At 46.7% G+C, this 19,241-nt stretch overlaps 1 protein-coding gene across 9 annotated transcripts in view; it reads left to right on the forward strand.

The window, feature by feature from the left end:
• Positions 1-796: 796 nt before the first annotated feature.
• The window catches only part of PRRC2B (proline rich coiled-coil 2B), a 46,638-nt gene continuing 28,193 nt past the window's right edge, over positions 797-19,241 (forward strand). For 6 of the 9 annotated variants that reach the window (XM_036394042.2, XM_036394050.2, XM_036394048.2 and 3 more), the window contains exons 1-5: positions 797-971; positions 14,121-14,288; positions 15,203-15,380; positions 15,543-15,645; positions 16,614-16,686. In XM_036394042.2, the coding sequence (XP_036249935.1) occupies positions 14,174-14,288; positions 15,203-15,380; positions 15,543-15,645; positions 16,614-16,686 (469 nt within the window). In that variant the 5' untranslated portion in view covers positions 797-971; positions 14,121-14,173. The remainder of the gene's footprint in view (positions 972-14,120; positions 14,289-15,202; positions 15,381-15,542; positions 15,646-16,613; positions 16,687-19,241) is intronic. The other 3 variants (XM_036394044.2, XM_036394045.2, XM_036394046.2) reach the window with 3 other exon arrangements.

Raw genomic sequence — 19,241 nt, forward strand, 5'->3', positions numbered from 1 at the left:
AATTCCGGTATCCCCTCAGAGACATCATCCTTGGCACAGGGGGATGAGATGGTTGTAGGAATGAACCCTGCAGTGACAACCCTTGCCTCATAGAAGATGCTCCAGTCCCCCAATCCTCCTTGTTGCCCTCCTCCAGATCCAGTCCAGCAGCTCGGTGACCCTCTGAGGGGAGCTGACAGAATCACAGATTAACTGAGGTTGGAAGGGACCTCTGGAGATCAGTGTAGGGTCACCTACACTGGTGCAGGAGCAGGTCACTGCACTGGAGCAGGTGACACAGGAACATGCCCAGGTGGGTTTGGAATGTTTCCAGAGAGGGAGACTCCACACCCTTTCTGGGCACCTATTCCAGAGCTCCAGCACCCTCAACCTAAAGAAGTTGAGGGAAACTTTTTGTCTTCTAGTTTATGCCCATTGCTCCTCATCCTGTCAACTGGGCATCACTGAAGAGAGTCTGGCACCATCCTCGGACACGCCGGGGAGATATCGCCATGGATTGCTGAGATCCCCTCTCAGCCTTCCCTTCTCCAGACTGACCCGGCCCAGCTCCGCAGTGTCTCCTCATCAGAGAGCTGCTCCAGCCCCAAATCCTCTGGGTGCCCCTCACAAGGACGCTCTCCAGCCCCAAATCCTCCGGGTGCCCCTCACACTCACAGGACCCTCTCCAGCCGCTCCCTGTCCCCCTGAGGGAGCTCCTCCTCAGCGCCGCCCCCGCGCTGCCGGCGGCGCCCTGCAGGTGGCGCTGCGCGGCGGGGCCGGGCCGGCACGGGAGGAGGGGGAGGAGGAGGAGGCAGCGAGTGCCCGGATCGGCCGCAGCCGCCGCCGCCGCCCCGCGCAATCCGCCGCCATCCGCCGCGCCCCGCGCCCATCGTCCCTCCGCACCCGGCTCCGCAGGCACCCCCGGCTCCCCGCCACCACCACAGGTGGGTATCGGGGGCCGGCGGCGGCGGCGGCCGCGGATATTCGGGGCGGTGAGTGGGGCCGGGGGGGAGGAGGAAGGGGAGGGAGAGGGAAGGTGGGACGAGGCAGCGCTAAAATGGAGCCGGAGCCAGCGGCTGCGGCACCCCGCGGCCTCCCGGCTCGGGCGGGTCCCCCGGGCGGGTTGGGGGGAGTCTCGCCCCGGTTTCTCGCTGCTGTACCGCCGGTGTTTATTGTGCGAACCGCCCCCCTTCTCCCTGCGGGGACCGGGCCGCCGCGGGGCCTGGCCGGGCCCATCCCCGGTGGCGCTGGCGGGGCCGCCCGGCTCGGGGCCCCTTGTCCGGGCTGCGGCCCCGGGGCCGAGCCGCCCCCGCCCCGCTGCGCTGCCCGGAGGGTGCAGCCAGGCCGGGGGGCTCCCCGCCGCAAAGGCAGGTTGTTTTTTTTCGTCGTCTGGAGTGTGACACAAAGATATTTTTGTCGCGCCGTGTGTGTGTGTGTGTGTGTGTGTGTGTGTGTGTGTGTGTGTGTCTCAGCAAAACAAGGGGGGGTGGCATCCAGAAGGCTCGGCCGGTTTGTTGTTGTGCGGGAGCTACAAAAGGGCCGCTGAGGCCGAAATGCGGCTGGGGCGGGGGGGAGCGAGGATGGAGTTTGTGCGCTGGGCGAGCTCGTTTGGTAGGTTTGGAAAGATGTTTTAGGGTTTTTTTTTTTTTTTTTTTTTTTTTTTTTTTTTTTTTTTGTTCAAGGAGTTTCTAATTTTTGTGTGGGAGCAGCTGTGCTGCAAGCTGGGGAAATCCTAATGCGGGTCCTGGGACACGTGCTGAGCATCTTCTCCAGGGGGTGGTTTTAGTGTGTTGGTTGTGAATTTAGAGGGTTTTTTCTTTACAAACCCCCCCCCCCCGCCCCGATCTCTAAAGTCAAAGCTGCCGTAAGGGGTTTGAATGAGCTGGAAATTGTGGGGTTTGTTAGGAAAGTTGTTTTGTTTGGTTTCTGTCTTCTGGATGTGCAAAGGGTGAGATACACATTGAGTATCTACTCATCAGATAAATGTTCATTTATTGATGTTGCTGGTGTTTGGGGTTATAAGGTACAGTAAACGTCAACGTTTAGGGATTTAGTAGTTTTGTTTCTTTCTAGGAACAGGTATAAAGTGTAAGCACACTGCATCATCTCCTGGGGGGAAGGCATCCCACCCCTTATAGCACCGAATCCAGGTTTATATAGTGGAAGTTTTGGGTTTGTTAAGCCTTATCTTACAGATTCACTTGACACCTCCACTGGAATGGGCTCTTCCATGATGGATAAATGGCTGGTCCCTGTTTTGGAGAGCCCAAGTTTGGAGAATCAACTCCTGATGAGTAGGTTTCTCAGGTATGAACTGGCCAGGACATTACTTTTGTGCTTGCCTTTTCCATGTTCAGTGGTCACTGAGATAGTGAAACCCCAGTGTTCCAAAAACTCGTGCTCTGAGCCAGAGACTGGGAGTAAAGTCACCTGGAAGAGGTAGGGAAGGTAAGGCCATATTCTGAAAGTGGAATTTAAAGAGAGGATGGAAAGTGATGTTTTCAGGCTGATTTCTGACTGGAAATATGAAATACTTACATGCATTTTTCACTCCCAGTGAAGCATTGTAAATGAGCCTAGGTTTTATCAGGAGCTCATCTGTGGTCCATGAGATCTTTGTGGGTTCATCATGGGTGATGCTGTTTCTTTTGGGTCTCTGGCTTAAGAAGCTTTTTCTAGTTAGCAGAATATTTTGAGGTTACAGTAAACAATCCATAATGTTTTTCTTGTTAAAATTTAAAAGTTCAGATAAAAAATACTCAGAAAAATTGCAGATACTGTTTGGAGTTGCTGCTTTGTTGGCTTTGCAAGCCAGTGTGAGTACATCTGCTGTTAGCTGTTTTTTGATTTTGTGCTTAATTTTGAGTACAAGTTCATTACTTTTTTTTTTTGTTCATTAGTCTGCTATGCTTTTCTGCATGGTTGAGTAAACTAGGTATCACACATTTGAGGATGCTTTCAGCAGTCTTCACTGTTAAGAAAACAAATTTTTACATGATTTGACAGATACCTTAAAAAAAGAGAGAAATTAAAACACGTGTTTCGTATGGGTTTCCAAATTTGTCTTTATATAGTGCCTTGGTGCCTTGTTTTTTCTAAATTCGGAGATTTTTTCTTTGCTCTTACAGTGCATTTTTTTGGATGCACTCTGAGCTTTTTTTCTTTTTTCTGTGTGTGCACGAGAACTTAAAAGGGCAGTTCAGCCAGCTGGCTGAAACTGGAAAAGTGAGTAAATAGTCCATAAAGATGCTGGAAGGGACACAGAGGGTTTAAAAGTATTTTTGTTTCAGTAAGTGAGTAATATTCCTAAATATTTTGTATTAAAGTTATTTCACTTTATAGTGACATCTTAATAAAACCTTTTAATAAAGCTTTGTGTAAAGCCTGACTTCAAAGGCTAATTTCTTTATTTATTGAAGGTAGAGGCTGTGTTTGTGTGAGTGCCTGGGTGATGGCACAGGACAGACAGCCCTCAGTGCCCGTGTGTGGCCTCCTCCAGCTGGAGTCACACCTGAGGTGTGGCTGAGGAGAACAAGGAGCCTGAGCTGTGCTCTGCAGCTGTGAGATGATCCAGGTCAGAATTACCTGCCTGTTCAAGAGTGCTTCTTGCTCAAGGCCTTCATTGTGCTTACCTGAGTAATTGAGAGTATTTAAGAGCAAGTCAGCCTAGGTTTAAATGCTGAAAATAATAGTAAACCTTTTGGTTTTGTGTTTTGTTTTTTGGGGTTTTTTTTTTGTTTTTTTTTTTTTTTTTTTTTTTTTCATTTATGATGGTAGTCTACAAAGAGATTTTGCTCTTGCGGTGTTTCCACTTAAAATTGTGTATTTTAATATTGGAAAACATGAAAGTTCAGGAATAAAAGCAGTATGAGCAGGAGGAACTTAGTGATACAGGTTGGTAACTTTAGGAGAGAGTTTCTTCCAAGGGCTGGACCTCTCTGGTTCCCTGTTTCTTTTTACTACATTCCTCATTTATTCTGCAACTTGGCACTGAGCTGTTGTCTCAGTATCAGACTTTGCTCTTAAGCTGATCCTGCCTTGTTAAGTGGGTTTTGTTTTTCGTGTGTCACTGACTCATTCTCCTAATTGGTGGATAATTTCACAGCTCCTTATCACTAATTTCTCCTTTGGAGCAGAAGAAATAGAAGGATGCTTCTGTCAAGTATCAGACAATGAGGTGAGGGCACAGAGAACAGGTAAAGGCTGGGGAGCTGCAGCTCTCCCCATCACAGAACAGCCTTTTCTAACTTCTGAAATTAAGTGACTTTGTTACCACCTCTGAGGGTGGGTTTTGCACACATCTGGGTTGGTTAAAGAGTTTTTCCTTCCCTCAAAAGGATAAAATGGGGCTAAAGCAGGACATTGCATTATATCCAGCCTCACTGAAACATTTATTGGGCTCATGTTCTATTAGTAAGTTGTACTAGAATTCAGGATGTTCCCTGCCTGCACGTGTACTTCTTGTGCAAAAGTAACAGAGCAGTTGGAGCTTATGAGCTGTTTATTTCAGAGCAAAGCTGTTCAGATACTGATCTGTAGAGCTGTTAAATCCTGATCGGTTTTTTTTATCTGGGAGCATTTGGACAATAACCGAAGTGGACCGGAGGCTGCTTTAGTGGCCCTGTGTTGTTCTGTAATGTGGCGCTGGTCGGTTGTGAAGCTGCTTGTGCTGCCATGCTGTGGGGTGAGTGAGGACCAAAGGTGCTAAAAGGTGTATATGCAGCTCTGCAGGGGCTCATTTAACTTGCAGCCAAAATACGATGTCTGTGGTTTGATTCCAACACTTAAATGTTCAGGAGAGTGTTGGTAGGCTGAGAAGGTGATAAGGGGTGGAAGTGGGGGGTGGGCTCCCTGTTGCATCTTTGGGAGACTGCAGGTGTTAATTTGTGGGGGACTGATGAAAAGTCGTACCTTGGGTGAAAGGGAAGAGAGGATGACCAGGTTTGAAACGGGCAACTGAGCCAGGCTTAAGTGTGAAGAACTACAGGAAAAATAACTTGGAGTAAAGCAAGGACTTGATAACAACCTCTAGGATCTGGTCAAGAGGCCCACTCTGTTGGACTGTAGTATCTCGGATGTCTGCCAGGCTTCAGTCAGCTGTTGGGAGCACCCTCAACAGCCTTCGGATTTCAGGTGGGTAGCACTTAAGAGGAGTAAACTACCGAGTATTTGTGCTGTTAACACCCTTACTGAAGAGGTTCGGTGGAGGAATCCTTCCCAGGTAGCCACTGAGACCTTTAGATGGGAATTGTAGTGATGGTGCTCCAAGGAGTGAAGAGAGACAGATTTGAAGAGCTTGCACTGGGACTTTGCCTCCCCCAGGCACTTATTGTGTGGGAATATAGTGATTTTTTTGGAAGAGTTCTGCTGCGGGGTGAGTTCTTCAGCTCTTCCTACCTGTATGTGGGCTGGGAGGCTGCACAAAAGCCTCGAGTGATCTTGTTCAGAGTTTGGAGTGGGCTGTGAAGCAGGCAGGGGAGTAGGGACATGTTCAAGAGGTGCTCCTTCTTTGGTTACAATAATAACTCTGGTTTTATCTTTTATTGAAATAACCAAGCTTCAAGAACCGTCATTCAGAACCAGATTCATGTGATCTTGAGTGTTATTACGGTGTTAATGTTCTGCATCTGAGCTTGGTGTTGCCTCTAATGACGCCTGTGATCCTGTTGCAGTGTAAGCAGTGTATGGGGTTGCTCATGTATGAGGTGTTTGCAGCATTCCCCATCCCAGCATGCAAGGACCTGCTCCTCCCAGAACTTCTCTGGAGCAGGGCTTTGTGCTGCTGCTGGCCCCACAGCGTCAGGCAGGCAGTGTGATTCAGAGGGTGCTTTTCAGCCCCACAAAGTGGGAGATGAAGGCTCTGTTTCTTGCTCTGCCACTTAGCAGGGCCGCAGAGTTCTGCCGTGTCGTTTTCCTATCTGGAAAATAGAAGTGATGACGCTTACACACCTTGTCAGTTATGCACTGCAAATATCTATGTAAATGAAAGCATCTGTGAAATGTTTTCACTTCCTGTCTGGCTCGGAGTAGTCCAGATGTCCTGGGCATAGTCCGAGTTGCTTAGCTCTCCAGAAAACCTAAAGATGTCTAAAGCTTCTTTCTTCAGAGTACTGAATCACAGCACATATAAGGTGCTTTCTTACCACTTTGTACCTGTGTCCCTTTCCCATCACGTTTCTCTTAATATCCTTGGCACTCATTTGTGGTGCAAATGGCTCCCATGAATAGGCTTCCTGTAAGGAGAATTGCTGTGCAATGCTGCATTGCCTTAGTGCTCTTCAGACTGGGGAACCTGGAGGAAGACTTCCTTGGAAGCTTCAGCCTCTGCAGTGTTTATGAACTGCAGGCTTGTCCGGACTGCTTGTCATCTTATTAATGGCTTGAACCAGCTGCCTCAGTCTTGGTGGCTGTGGGAATTGGGAGAAATCTGATAGAGAAAGAGCTGTTCAGCTCTTGCCAGGGCAGCTTTGTACCCTGCAGCATGTGCCTGCCAGGGGAGCTCCCAGCAGAGCCTTGAGGAGCAGCAAGGCCAGAGGGATCTGCTCAGCAGGGGTGGAAAGGAACCTCTCCCTTGCTTGTGCAGTCAGGGATTGATGTTTGCTGCCTGCTGATCAATAGCGTTGGGTTTTCTCTCTTCATAAAGAAAACCTTCTGTGCATAACCTGAGTGGGAGCTCAGGCCCTGAAGTCAGCAGACAACCTGAGAGAGTGGAGAGGCGTTGCCAAAGTCCAGATTTTGTTGTGAGGCTCATCAGGCACAGGGTAAACATCCACATCCCCATTCCAATGTGATCCTTCCTGAGACTGCAGAGAAAACAGAGCAGCTTACTCAACAGCTGATGGCATTTGTGTGGAAAGGGCTGTTTCTGTTCCTGAAAAAAGGACTGTTAACCCAAAGGACTGCCAGCTTTGCTCTGATTTCATCTTTTGGAGCTGTGACATCTCTGCTTTTCTCTCTGCTTGGTGGCAATAAAATTTCTGTTCACTGCTAAGAGATGGAGTAAGTTGCTGAGCTTGGGACCTGGTGAAGGAATTGTGAAATTCTTGACAGAGGAGCATTCTCCAGTGGCCAGTGGTGGCCTTGGATGGGTAGTGCTCTTCAAGATAAGCTACTTGCAGCACAAGTGTTTCACCTATGGTGCTCTTGCTATGCCTCACCTGGTTATATGGGTATCATGGCTGGGATGACTTTTAAAGGTCTGTGTAGGCAGAAGTATCAGGACTGAGGGACTTTCACAACCCTTACATGCAGTGGTGTTTATTTTTAGTGAGGGAAGAGTCTTTGCTTCCACCTATCAGACCTAAGGTGTTGTGCAGTGCCTGAGAACAGTTTGTGCTTGTGTGGGTGCGTCCTGCCCTTGTGGGCTCCTCAGGAGCAGTAGGCAGGACTGGGTGCACTTTCCGTGCCAATGGACAGCCTTTTTCCACTGGAAGGGAGTGTTCTGGGCATGGCAGGTGCTGCTGCAGTGCATTTCCTTCTTGTCTGACATTTTCTCTGGGCTTTGGGTGGCTGAAGCAGACACCTGAGTTCTGGGACTTCTTCCTGTCTACAGTCTTAGTTGAATAAACTGTTCCTCTGACTTGGGCTGATAGTGCCAGTCCTGTTACCCATCAGGAGATCCCCACCAGCTACTCACAGTCTGTTATTGTTGCTCAGATACCTAAATGCCCAATTTACCTTACAGTTCAGCTGAATGTTGCCAGGAGCTTTCTGAACAAGTTTTGCCAACAGAGCATTATGCCAGTATTTCTTCTGTATTTGAATTTAAATTGCTTGCTCCTGATCAGCCTCCCTGTTTGGTGTTGAGGGAGCAGGATGTTGTCTGTGTGTTCCTTCTGGACACAGATGTTAGCAGGGCAGAGTGGAAGGCAGAATCTGTGTTGGAGGCTGGGGGTTGTGTGTTTCAACTCTGACCCTTGGTTGTAGGGGAGCCAGAGTGAAAGTACAGCTCTTCAGGGTACAGGTTTGCACTTGAATGTGAGCCTTGTTGGGCAGGCAGCTCGTGCAGATCACGAGGTTGCTTCCCTTTCCTCTTGTACCAGAGGGGTTGGGATCTGGATCTGTTGAGGCCACAGGTGATCCTTGTTGAACTGAGCTGTTTGTCCTCCCTGGGTTTTGCCTCTGAAATATGTAACAACAAAGACATAAGCTCTTTTATTCAGTTTGTGCTGAGCCTTGTCTCCTTTAACATCTTCTGGGCCTGGATTGAGAGGATAAGGAGTGTAATGTTAGTAGCTGGTGCCTCCAGGTTGTTCCACATGAGACACCTTCCTGCTTCCCTGCAGCACTTCCTCTTGGGCTGGAGATAGAGTCATACCTTCCTGACAAGCTGGCACCAGGGGGTCAGTTCCTTCTCTACAGCATGGTGGGGCAGATGGGTGAAACTGGCTGTTTCTTTGGTGGGCTGCTGTAAACAGACACTCCTTTCAAGGAAAGAATTATCTGCACACCTTGGGTTTTCTGTTGCTTGAAAAAGTGGGGGAGTTTCATGAGCACAGGATCTCATAAGTACTTTCTGTAGGCTGTGGACCAGCCTTCTGACTGGGTTTTTTTTGCTCTGTGCCATAGTCTTGCATACTCAGGATGAACTATTTCTTTGTCTGCATCCTCAATTACTGGAGGTCAGGGCTCCTTTCCAGGGTGTGGTATTGTCTGTCCAGAAAGGACCACAGAACTCATTAATGTTTTTGTGTAAATACAATTGAGCTATTCTCCAGACTCCAGTCTTCTTTATCTGTTTTACAGTAAGTTACAATTCCAGCCTCTGGCTGCCTTTGCCTTGCCTGCATTCCCAGCACTAGTAAAGCTGTTTAGCAGAGAGGTGAAGCTTCTGTATTTTAAGGCCAAACCTGACATTGCAAAGACCTGTTTTCTCTAGAATGTGCAGTGAGTCACTGACAGTAGTTGTGATTCCCAGCCTGTTGGCACATTCAGAAGAGGGGGCAGCAGGTGAGCTCGGTGAAGGCAGAACTGAGAAAATTAGGTCAGGTCATCAGACAAGACATGCCCTTTTTGTCTCCCTTCCCTTTTGTCAGGTTTTACCACTGTCTGTAGAGCTCCACAGTGTGGAGTTAGGATAGATCGACTGTCCAGAAGACTCTGCCTCTCCTCTTCATAGTCCTGCTCCATGTTTCAAATCCTGGGAGGCTTGACTTCAGTGTCTGAGGATGGGGCTGGACAGCAGGGAAGTGCTCTGGCAGACAGCTTCCAGCAGTATTGCTTGGCTAACAGCATAACCTCTGCAACAAATCATGGCAGATATGATCCTGGTCTCCCATTCCCTGAGCCAAGGTTCGTGGGAGATGGAGAGAAGCTGGAATTGTGCAGGATTAAAAGAACTGGTACCACCAAATATGCCTATTGACCTAAGCAAGGAGGGTCCCTCTTGTGAATCAGGAGCTCAGTGATGGAGGTTTGTTATCTCTTCTCTGCACTGCAGACTCCTGAGTTGCTTCTCCCTGTCTGGCAGGATTTGGTGCAGTTTTCTGGCACTATGTTTGGTGTTACATCCAGATCTTGGCAGGGCCTTTTTCAGGTGTACCAGCAAATCTTGGCATCTCCCTCTGGAAGTGATGCAGTAGAATGAGAGCAAGAGGTTTTTTTGTGCCCTAGACTCTTGCTAGAGCCTCTGCCTGCTGCACAGCTCTTCTGCATTGATCCCATTGACTTTGTACTTGGATGCTGATATTCTCCTGTTGCTCCCTGCCTTACTAAGCAATTTCTGCTGGGAACTGAGTGCTCATCTGGTCCCTTCCTTGCTAGGCTCTTGATCCCTGCATGGCCCTGACAGGGCTTTTGCAGGATATAAGTGCATCTGACGGCAAGTCCTGGGCAGGTGATGACAGTGTCTCACCAGAGCCCTCCCAAGGGCAGCCAGTGGTGTCTTTCATTGCTGAGGCAGGTGCTGAGTGTTTCACAAATAGGTGGTTCTTAGTGGGACACGTTCCAGAGGTAGTGGTATCTTTGTGTTGACAGATAAATGTTCAGCTATGGAAGTACAAGTAAAATTGACCTGTGTGTGTATTTAAAGAAGAGTGAACATCATTAATCTCCTGTAAAACTATACTGTGTTTTTTAAAAGGTTTCACATTGCTGGTAACATTAGGAACCACAATGTATTTCAGTTTAACCTAACTCCAGACACTTTTCTCTTCTGAAAGTACTGTTTAGCTTTTCCAACCTGTGAGTTTCTGAACAATTTGTAGAAAATTACGTCAGAAATTTTCCTGCTTGTGAAGAAAAACCTTTTCCCTGTTAATCTCCATTCTGTTGCTTTTTGTGTTGGTGACTGCTGCTGTGAAGTGAGCAAGGAGTGTAGATCTGCAGTAGTCAGGACTGTGCTCGGTGTAGAGCTCAGTGGTGTGTGAGTAGCTGAAATGATTCCTTCTAGTATGTGTGTTACCTTTCATAAATCTGTTTGCCCTGCTCAGCTAAGGCTGGCTGACTTCCAGATACTCAAGCTCCATTGAAGTCTTGTGAATAAAACACCAGCAGCCCAGCCTCCTGCATACATAGATTTGCAAAGAGCTTTGCAGACAATCCTCTTTGTCAGGAGTCCCTCTGTTTGGCTGTGTTTTCAGCTCAGGGGTTTCCAGTTCTTACCAGTGCCAGTAACTCAAAGTTTTCATCTTTTTTTTGCAGGACAGGCTGTAGCTCCAAGACTTGCATGCTCGTGAGTCTAATGTCTCAAAGACATTAAAATGTCACTGTTGCTTTCTGGATTAGAATTTCCCCCTTTAAAAGGCAGTTTGGGTCAATACCCAAAAATGAGATCCAGGGTAGTATGATGTGGACATGACTATGCCTGGGCACTGGAGCTCTCTGCCTAAGTGCTTCAGTGCAGTTGTTTGTATCCTGGGATCCCTAATGGAACTGGTCATACTGCAGGATTTTATGATTCCTCAGACATTCACTGTTTTGCTGTTTGGTGCTGTCCCTGGATATAGTAGGAAAATGAGAAGAGCTACCCTCCATGCTGAAACTGATAGCAAGCCTTCCCCCACAGACCTCTATAAACCCAGAGAGAAACCTTGCAGAAATGCTGGTGATTGATTTTTTACGATTTCTCTGTAACAGGGGATATTGCTTTCTTCAGGGTCAGCTGTTGGGCACGGGAACCCTGAGCACAGGTCAGAGGCTCTGCCGAGGCTGTCAGTTTTCACTTGTCAGCATCAGCATGTGCCTTCTAGTTCCAGCTCTACTAATAATGAGTATGCAGGCTGGCAGTTCAGTTCTAAATGAACCACGATTTTTATCAGAAATGGCTTTGCTCTTCAAGACTGGAAGGTCTTTATGATCCCTACCTGGATTCCCTGCTTAACTGTGTGATGGGAAGATAGTGCAGTGTTGTGCCAGCCTTGGAAGGCTCTGTGGCCTCTTTGAAGTGCTGTGGGTGAGCTGGGTGCTGGGTGATCTCTCTGGCTGATAACACCTTTGGAGTAGCTGGGATCTGCGGGAGGGACAGGCAGCAAGGTCCTGCCAGTCCAACAGCTCTGACCCAGCTCAGTGCTGCTGCAGCCTCTGCACAGTGACTGTGGAAATTGCTTCACCTCTCCATGGTCTCCTTTTTCCCTTTGGAGCACACACATGACACATGAACAAAGTTGTGTTTCACGTCTTCAGAGCATTGAAGGAGTTGGAAGTAAATTTCATTTATCCAGACAGCAGTTTGTCTGTCCCAGGAAGTTTGACAAGGGGCTTTATCTCACGTGTCCCCAGCTTCTCTGTTGTGCAGTGGTTGTTTATTCTTAATCCTTTTAATGATAGAAGATGTAATCAAGAGGCAGCTGAGACCTGGTTACATAACTGTTGTCAGGGTTTCTCTTTGGCAGCATTGCCCTGTGTGCTGTTTGCACACTGACTTTCAGGAACTCATGGCTTTTCTATTAACCAGATAACTCCTGAATCTGATCTGGGTAGGTGGTTTGTTGTTGTTGGGTTATTTTTAAACACCTTCTAATTTTGTCTGGTTTGAGCTTTCTAAACTTCAGAGTAGATTTTACTGCTTTTATTGTGAGGTTGGTACAGGGTTGTCATGGTGTGGATAGGCCCTGAGCCAGGCTCCCACTGCAGGGCTCAATAATACCTGTAAAAGCAGGTGGTTGTGCTCTTGCCAGCACAGCACCCTCTGCTCTTTGTTCTGCTCTGGGGCTCCCCACAGCTCTGCCCCTTCAAAAAGCTCATTGTTCTCAGTCCAACTTGTGCTTTCCTGCCAAGTGTATGCTAATCAGTGTGTTTTCTCCCTCTCTTTTATGTCTGTCCTACTAATAAAATACAGTGCAAATGGCTAAGTGAGGGAGGAGCTGTTGTTTTCTTTGGCACATAGTGGCCATCTGAGCAAAGATGAACCAGACTGGAGCCAAAGATCTGTTTGCTACTCTGCAGGAAGAGGTGCCTCAAGACTGCCAGCCCTGTTGCCCCCACAAAGCCTTCGTGCTGCAGCCCCGGGTGATGGTCCAGCAGAAATGCTGGGAGGGGCTTCTTGGGGACCCTGGTGTTTTTCCTGAGCATCCTGTGGATGCTGTTGTTGAGTGACAGAAAACACTTTTATTTCTCTCTCCCTGACCACCTAGCACAGTCTATAGCTTCTTCCTCCTGATAGACGTGGTTTAAATCCTGCAGTGCAGGAACAAATGCTGTGTAGTGCCAGGCTTATTGGTCAGACACCTGCCCCAGCAGCAGCCTTTAGATGGGCTTTACTGGGCCAGTTGCAGTTGGCACTGCATTCCCAGTCTGGCTCTGTCCAGCATGTTCACAGTCTGTGCTTTAATTTGTACATAGTGCGTGATGGACTAATCCTCTTACCTGAAAATCATATTTGATAAGGCATTGCAGATGGGAGTTGTAGCCTTTGTTCAGATACAGTTTCTTTCAGAAAGAGTGATTGCTGTCTCTTTGGAAAAGGCTTTCAGCTGGGTGAGTTTCAGAAAGTGTGAGGTGTGGGAAGATCAGAGATATGTGTATGTGTGTATATATATATACACACACACACACACACACGTATATAGTGTTTTGTTACTCCCAACACCGAGTTGAAACCCTAGAATGGTTTCATTTTACCCTGACAGATGGTGAAATGAAACTGCCAGCAGTTTTGGACTTGAAGTAGAGGCTTTACAACAAAAAAATCTGGAAATCTAAATTATGTGAGAAAAGGTTAGATGAAGCTCCTAGATTTGAGAAAATTTAGAACAGAATGATGCTTTAAAAAATGTAAGATAGGTCCATTGAAAGTAAGCAAAGTGTCTTTTCTGACATAAAAGTTGATGTACAGTGTGAGCACTAGATCTTTCAACTTTATCCCAGACTCCAAGAGCCAAAAAGTCAAAGTAAGGAGACTGCCTGCATGATGGGTGTTACTCACAGCATGTTGTGCCAGCAAAGCTCAGACTGAAAAATTAACAAACCACATCCATTACAGAAAGTACATTTCAAGCTAAAAATTATGTTCAAGATGCCAGCAACAGAGGAATATAATTTTTTGGTAATGTGTTTGGAGAATTCATAGTAGAACAGCTGAACTCACTGGCTCAAGAATAAGAATCTGAATCTGATACAGTTGAGCAGGTTTTTCCTGACTCCATAACTCTCTTTCATGGCCAGCTGATGAGAAAAGGGGATTTGGAGAAATGGTTCTGTTGTCTTCCAGTGATGCTGTCAAAGCATTAATTGCTGGTATAACTGTGGCCAGTGTGGAACCATAATCTAAACATTACAAACCCGGTGCTTCAGGGGAAATGCAATGATAAATTCCAGTGTGGTGTAAGATACAAAGATACAGTGCTTTTCTGGCATTTGTGTTTAGCTGTTTATTGTCAGCATTACTCTTTTAAAGCAAGGACTAGTTGACCTCCCCCCTCTATTGTGTTCTCATACTTTAAGAATCTCACTTCTTTCAGCACTAGAGTGGCAGAAAAAAGATGCAATGAGAAGTGTATTCCTGCAGTTCTTTTCATTCAGTTTGTGAATCTTAAAGCCCAAAAGCTTCTTGTGACTAAAGAGGAGGGAGTTAAAACTTGTATCTTGGTGTGTGTGTGTGCTCACTTGTATGTTCAGTTCTTGCTGTTGTGTGTTCTGTGTTTTGCTTGTGCGTGGCTGAACAATCCATCTGATGGCGTTTTCCTGTTCTCTTCCATTCAAAGGCAGATCGGGAGCGGCGCAGAGAAATTTCCTTACTAGATGACATTTCATCGCAATGTCCGATCGTTTGGGGCAAATAACCAAGGGAAAGGATGGGAAAAGCAAGTACTCGACTCTCAGCCTGTTTGATAAGTATAAAGGAAAGTCAATAGAAGCTATCAGAACTACAGGTAAGAAACAGAAAGCTCCTTTTGATGTCTTCCAGCAGTATTGTTGCAGAGCTCATTTAGGTTGTTGACCCTGTCGGACGTGGCTGCGTTGCATTGTTGGTGCAGGTGTCAAAGCCTGTGTTTCATTAGGATCTAGAGGAACATCTCCATGGCTCTTTTATTGTGGAGACATAGAGGAATTACACAGGACAGATGGGGGCTCTTGGTCCTTTCATTTAGCCTTCTGCAGAGTGGGCAGGTAGCAAACTTGAGTGGAGGCCTTACCAGGGCCTTAGGCTGTGCCAGGGCAGGGCACCTGAGCTGACTGAAGTGTCTTAAGCTGGTCAGACCTAGTGTGAGGTGAGAGTCAAGGGCTGAGGGCCACTGGCAAAGAACTTGAGTTGGTTTTGCAGTGGAAATATGACCAAAAGTAGATAAAAAATGGGTGGTTCAAAAAAATGACCTTGCCTGGACTGGCTCTGGATTTGGTGTGAGAATAGAAAACAAAAAATAAAATACTTTCTTAATAAATGTGGTCTGGTAGATAGAGCTGGAAAATGGAGACCTCAGGATTCCTGGGTTAGGTGACCTGTTTGTCTCCTAAAAGGTGGACTTGGGTGGCCATTACCCCAAGCTGTAAAAAGGTGGTGCTGCTTCTCCTTGGTGAAATGGAGGAGCTACCTGTGTAAATCCTCCTGAAAGGCTCTTGTGAGCACTTTGTTGGGGAGAGAATGATTTTTCTCCCTCCCACTGTAGGAGCTGTTTGCCAGCTGCTACAACAGACGGCTGCATCTGTGCTCCTGTGGGAAACAACCTGTGTGTGGACATAGCAGCAGCACTTCTGCTGGGGCTGTGCCCAGCCACAGCTTCCTAATTAAGGTTACTTATCTAGCAGGATACAGCCCTCTGACCTGCTGCTGTTCCTTTCTCACCAGTTATTCCTAGACATGGCTTACAGAGTCTTGGGAAAGTTGCTGCTGCCCGGCGCATGCCACCTCCTGCAAATTTGCCTAGTTTGAAGTCTGAGAACAAAGGCAACGACCCCAACATCATTATAGTACCCAAGGACGGTACAGGATGGGCAAACAAGCAGGATCAGCCAGACCAAAAGAGGTGGGTAGAGTGAATCTTTGAGTTTTGGCAGGCAGCGGTGGTTGTGCACTGCTCTGCTTGGTGTCAGACCTTACAGGGATCAGTTCTCTGTTGTCTGTGCCAATGTAGAATTGTTTTCCTGCCTTCCTCCCCTCTGGTCTCACCTCTGCTGTGTGTGCTCAGTTCCAGTGCGACGGCTGCACAGCTGCAGGAGTCGCTGCCGCAGCAGGGTTTGCAGAAATCTGTCTCCAATTTACAGAAACCGACACAGTCAATCAGTCAGGAGGTAGGTGCCAGCAGTCTCTGACTGCCACCCTGCTTCCCCTGTCCCCAGGCAGCTTGAGGACTTTAATTGCCTGTGTTGCCTTGCTCTTAAGAAAAAGCTCCTGTATAATCAGTTATTGTGCAAGTGACTCTCTTGTGTCCAAGCTGCTGTGCACCAGCAGCATTCTGCTGCAGTTAAAGAAGTAAAATACACAGAACTGTATTTCTCAAATGTGTGCAGTGTAAATGTAGTTGCAGTGTAGGAAAAAATGGCTGGAATGTGGGATGGCTGGTTAGCACTTCTAAACTGTTCTACTTTGGTTGTAATTCAAACAATGCTTGGTGACAACAGATCCAGCTCTTGCTCCCAGCCTGATGAGACTTGATGGGAAGAGATCTGATCATGTGGGAGAAGTAGCCAGTGTTAGGACCTGAAAAAGCTACTGGCAACTAAGAAGGTGTCCCAGAGAGTGCAAGGACCTGACCCCCTGTGTGTTGTAGATTCACACTTCTGGTTTAAAAAAAAATTCCCAGCCCTTGAGCTTCAGGGAAATCAGGACATAAGTTATGTTTTGAAGAGGAGAAGAGTGGTTAATGCACGAGAAAGTAGGGAAGCCTTCTGAGGTGTAGCATGGGACAAAGTAAAGTAGGGAAGCTGAGGTGTAGCATGGGACAAATCTGGAAGATTGAGAACATTTAGGAAAATGCAGCAGAACAAAAGGAAAGGTTAATGAGAGTACAAGTTGAGGAAATAGTTGGTGAAAATGGGCAGAGGAGACTAGGGCAGAGCAGAGGATTTTTACTGTAGCATTGTAGTACACTGGAGTGGGGAACAGCTGACTGTAGTCCCAGCTTGAAGCTGTGGAGACCTGTGGTATGTGGGTGATCTGAAGGGCTGAGCCATAGCAGGTGCCAGCCAGGAAATGAGAAACAGTCATGAATCTTAACTGATCCATGTTGGGCTTTCTTTTTGCTTTGTTTTGTTTTCAGAGTACAAATTCAGTGCCAGGTGGACCAAAGTCATGGGCACAGCTGAATGGAAAGCCAGCAGGACAAGAAGGTGGTGAGTATGATAAACAGAGCCTAGTATGTGCCTGCTTTTCCCAGACAGACGTGAGATGGGGAGGGCTCCATTTCTTCCTGGCCTCCCTGTCAGCCTGGTGCAGAGTGGGAGTGAAGCTGTGAGTCCTGTTTCCAGTCTGTGTGCTCTGTTGGTTGGAATGATGCAGCTGAGTCAGTTCAGGGCTGCCAGTGCAAGACATGGCTTGGACAGAATGTGTCTCGTGTCCACATGGAACCAGAGCAGGTCATGCTCCTGGGATGCAGCAGGGAGTTCTGGGAGGGGAAGGTTCTGAAGAGGAAAGGAAACATTTGCCCCCATCATGAGCATCTTCAGTCAGCCCAGAGCAGTGTGTAACAAAGGTGCAGTAAACACTGTGAAATAGGGGAGGGATTGGTTTAGAAGAGAAGAAGAAAGAGACATTGGAGAGGGGAAATGTAGGTATCTCCATGGGCTGTAGCAAGGGGATCATCACTAACTGGGTAGTCAGAAGTGAGGCTGGAATGTTCTTGTACAGGATCTGTGATCCAAGGGAGTTGCAGTGGCAGTGGGTGGAAGTGGCAGTGGAGCTGCTGCAGGGTGCACTCGCCTACACATTGGCTGAGGCCTTGCTGTTAAGTGTCCCTCAGTAACTGTGCTGCTAATGGCTTCTGCTTGACTGAGAATCCTGAGGCAGTGTTAACATGAATTGGGAGTTTAGTTGTGTTCAGATGCATCCATTTCCACACAGGAGGTGGTTTCCAGCTGCACTGAGTAGTGCCATTAAAACCATAGTGAGAATAACAGCTCAGTTCCACTGTTATAATGTGAACAGACCTGAAACCATTCGCTTGTCAAGTGAAATTGCAGAGATATTTGAAAGAACAGACAGCTGCTGATTGCACAAACAGAGGGGACAAATTTATCCTAAATTAAATGAGGCCCTTAATGAGAGGGTATTTCTCAAAGGCTAAATGTTAAAGCAGAGACTTGTACTTGCCTGAGACTGGTGGCCAGTGCAAAGACTGTCTTGTTTGGTTAATTGGTACTTTTATGACTCTTTCTGTGTAGACCTGTACAGTCATTTTGAAATCTGATCATCTAACAATGTTCTTAAAGGATTTTTTGAAAACTCATTTTAGGTCACACTTAACAATGTAGAGCTCTCAACCCAAGAAAACAGTTGCTTATGTGGCTAAGAACAGCTTAATTAGAAGGTAATTGAATTACAGAAGCATCAGAAATCTGTCTGAAAGGATTTCTTAGGGCATCCCATGCTTGCACCTCTTCTCTAGTGGCACTGAACAATTGCTTTTCCTTCTTAGCTAATTCAGGTATTACAGGCAAAGAAGAGAATCTCTTGCTTTTTGCTCTTTTTAAGTCTTAGAGCTATCAAATCTCTTTTGGAGGGTGTATCCTGAAGAAAAATGGCCTAATAAATTAATGATGGACTTGTCCGTGCCTGTGTCTTTGTATAAAGGACATTTGGAGAAATAAAAGGGGCACCAAACTTTTTTTCAGTGTGATGCTGCTTAGTGTTAGAGTACAGATTGTTAATGGCTGCATGTAAATAGTCCTCAAATGGTGGAGCCTTACCTGAGGGTAGATGTCTCCCCTGAAGGACACATACCTGCCATTCTAGTTCAGTAAAAATCAGAACTCTTCAGCAAGTCTTTGCTTTATTTATTGCAAAGTAGCTATGTCCTTTTCAAGTATTTTCATCTATCTAAAATTGAAAGTGTTTCATGCAGCTGTTGCAGAGTCTTTCCTGGAAATTTCACATGGGAGGTCTTGTGCAGTGTGCAAGTTCCAGAAAACTGGAAAAAATGAAAATTACTTAAGCCAGTCTGTCTTGATTCTTCAGGGCAAGGAAGGAGAAAGATAGATGGGACTTTTGTCGAGTCTTCAGTACTCATGGCTGATACTTCTAATAGAATTCTGAAATGCCCTTTTTAAGAGAGCTTTTTAGCCAAGTAACACTAAGAAACAGTTCTCAAAAAAGCAAATCTTTTAATGTGTAATAGTACAATAATGCTTGTAATTTCCTTTTATTCAGTGTTATCTTGCCAACAGATTTAGGAGAATTGCTGTGTTTCGTGTTCCAGTCCCTGGCAGATCTTTAGAATTGACAGAGCTGTTGTTCTGGAGTGACTGATGACTCAGCAAGACAATTGGCCAGTGACTAGAAATGAACCTGACCTGATCTGGCCCGTGATCTGTGTCTTGAAAATGCTGCAGCAGGGAGGAGAGCATAGAACATCTGCCCTTACCCTGTGGTGTTTCACTGATCAACAGAAATTTTAACAATAGACTTCCGTGGCAGAGTGAGGTCTGAGCAAAAAGAGTCTGAATAGAGATGTCAGATACTTGATAGCAGGGTATCAGTTATGAGCGATCTTGCAGAATTCATATCTCTGCCTCTCTCTGAATTCTGTACTTCCCAAAAATAATTGGAAGCTGAGAAAGTTCACTGACTTTGTTGAATATGAGTATTTAAATGAAGAACCTGAGTGTGGGAGTGCTGGGTGAGGACACGTGTTGGTGACAGTGTCTGAGAGTGTTGGGGATGTGAAGTGAGG

Source organism: Molothrus ater, chromosome 20 (genome assembly GCF_012460135.2).
Source record: "Molothrus ater isolate BHLD 08-10-18 breed brown headed cowbird chromosome 20, BPBGC_Mater_1.1, whole genome shotgun sequence".
NCBI classification, from domain to species: Eukaryota; Metazoa; Chordata; class Aves; order Passeriformes; family Icteridae; genus Molothrus; species Molothrus ater.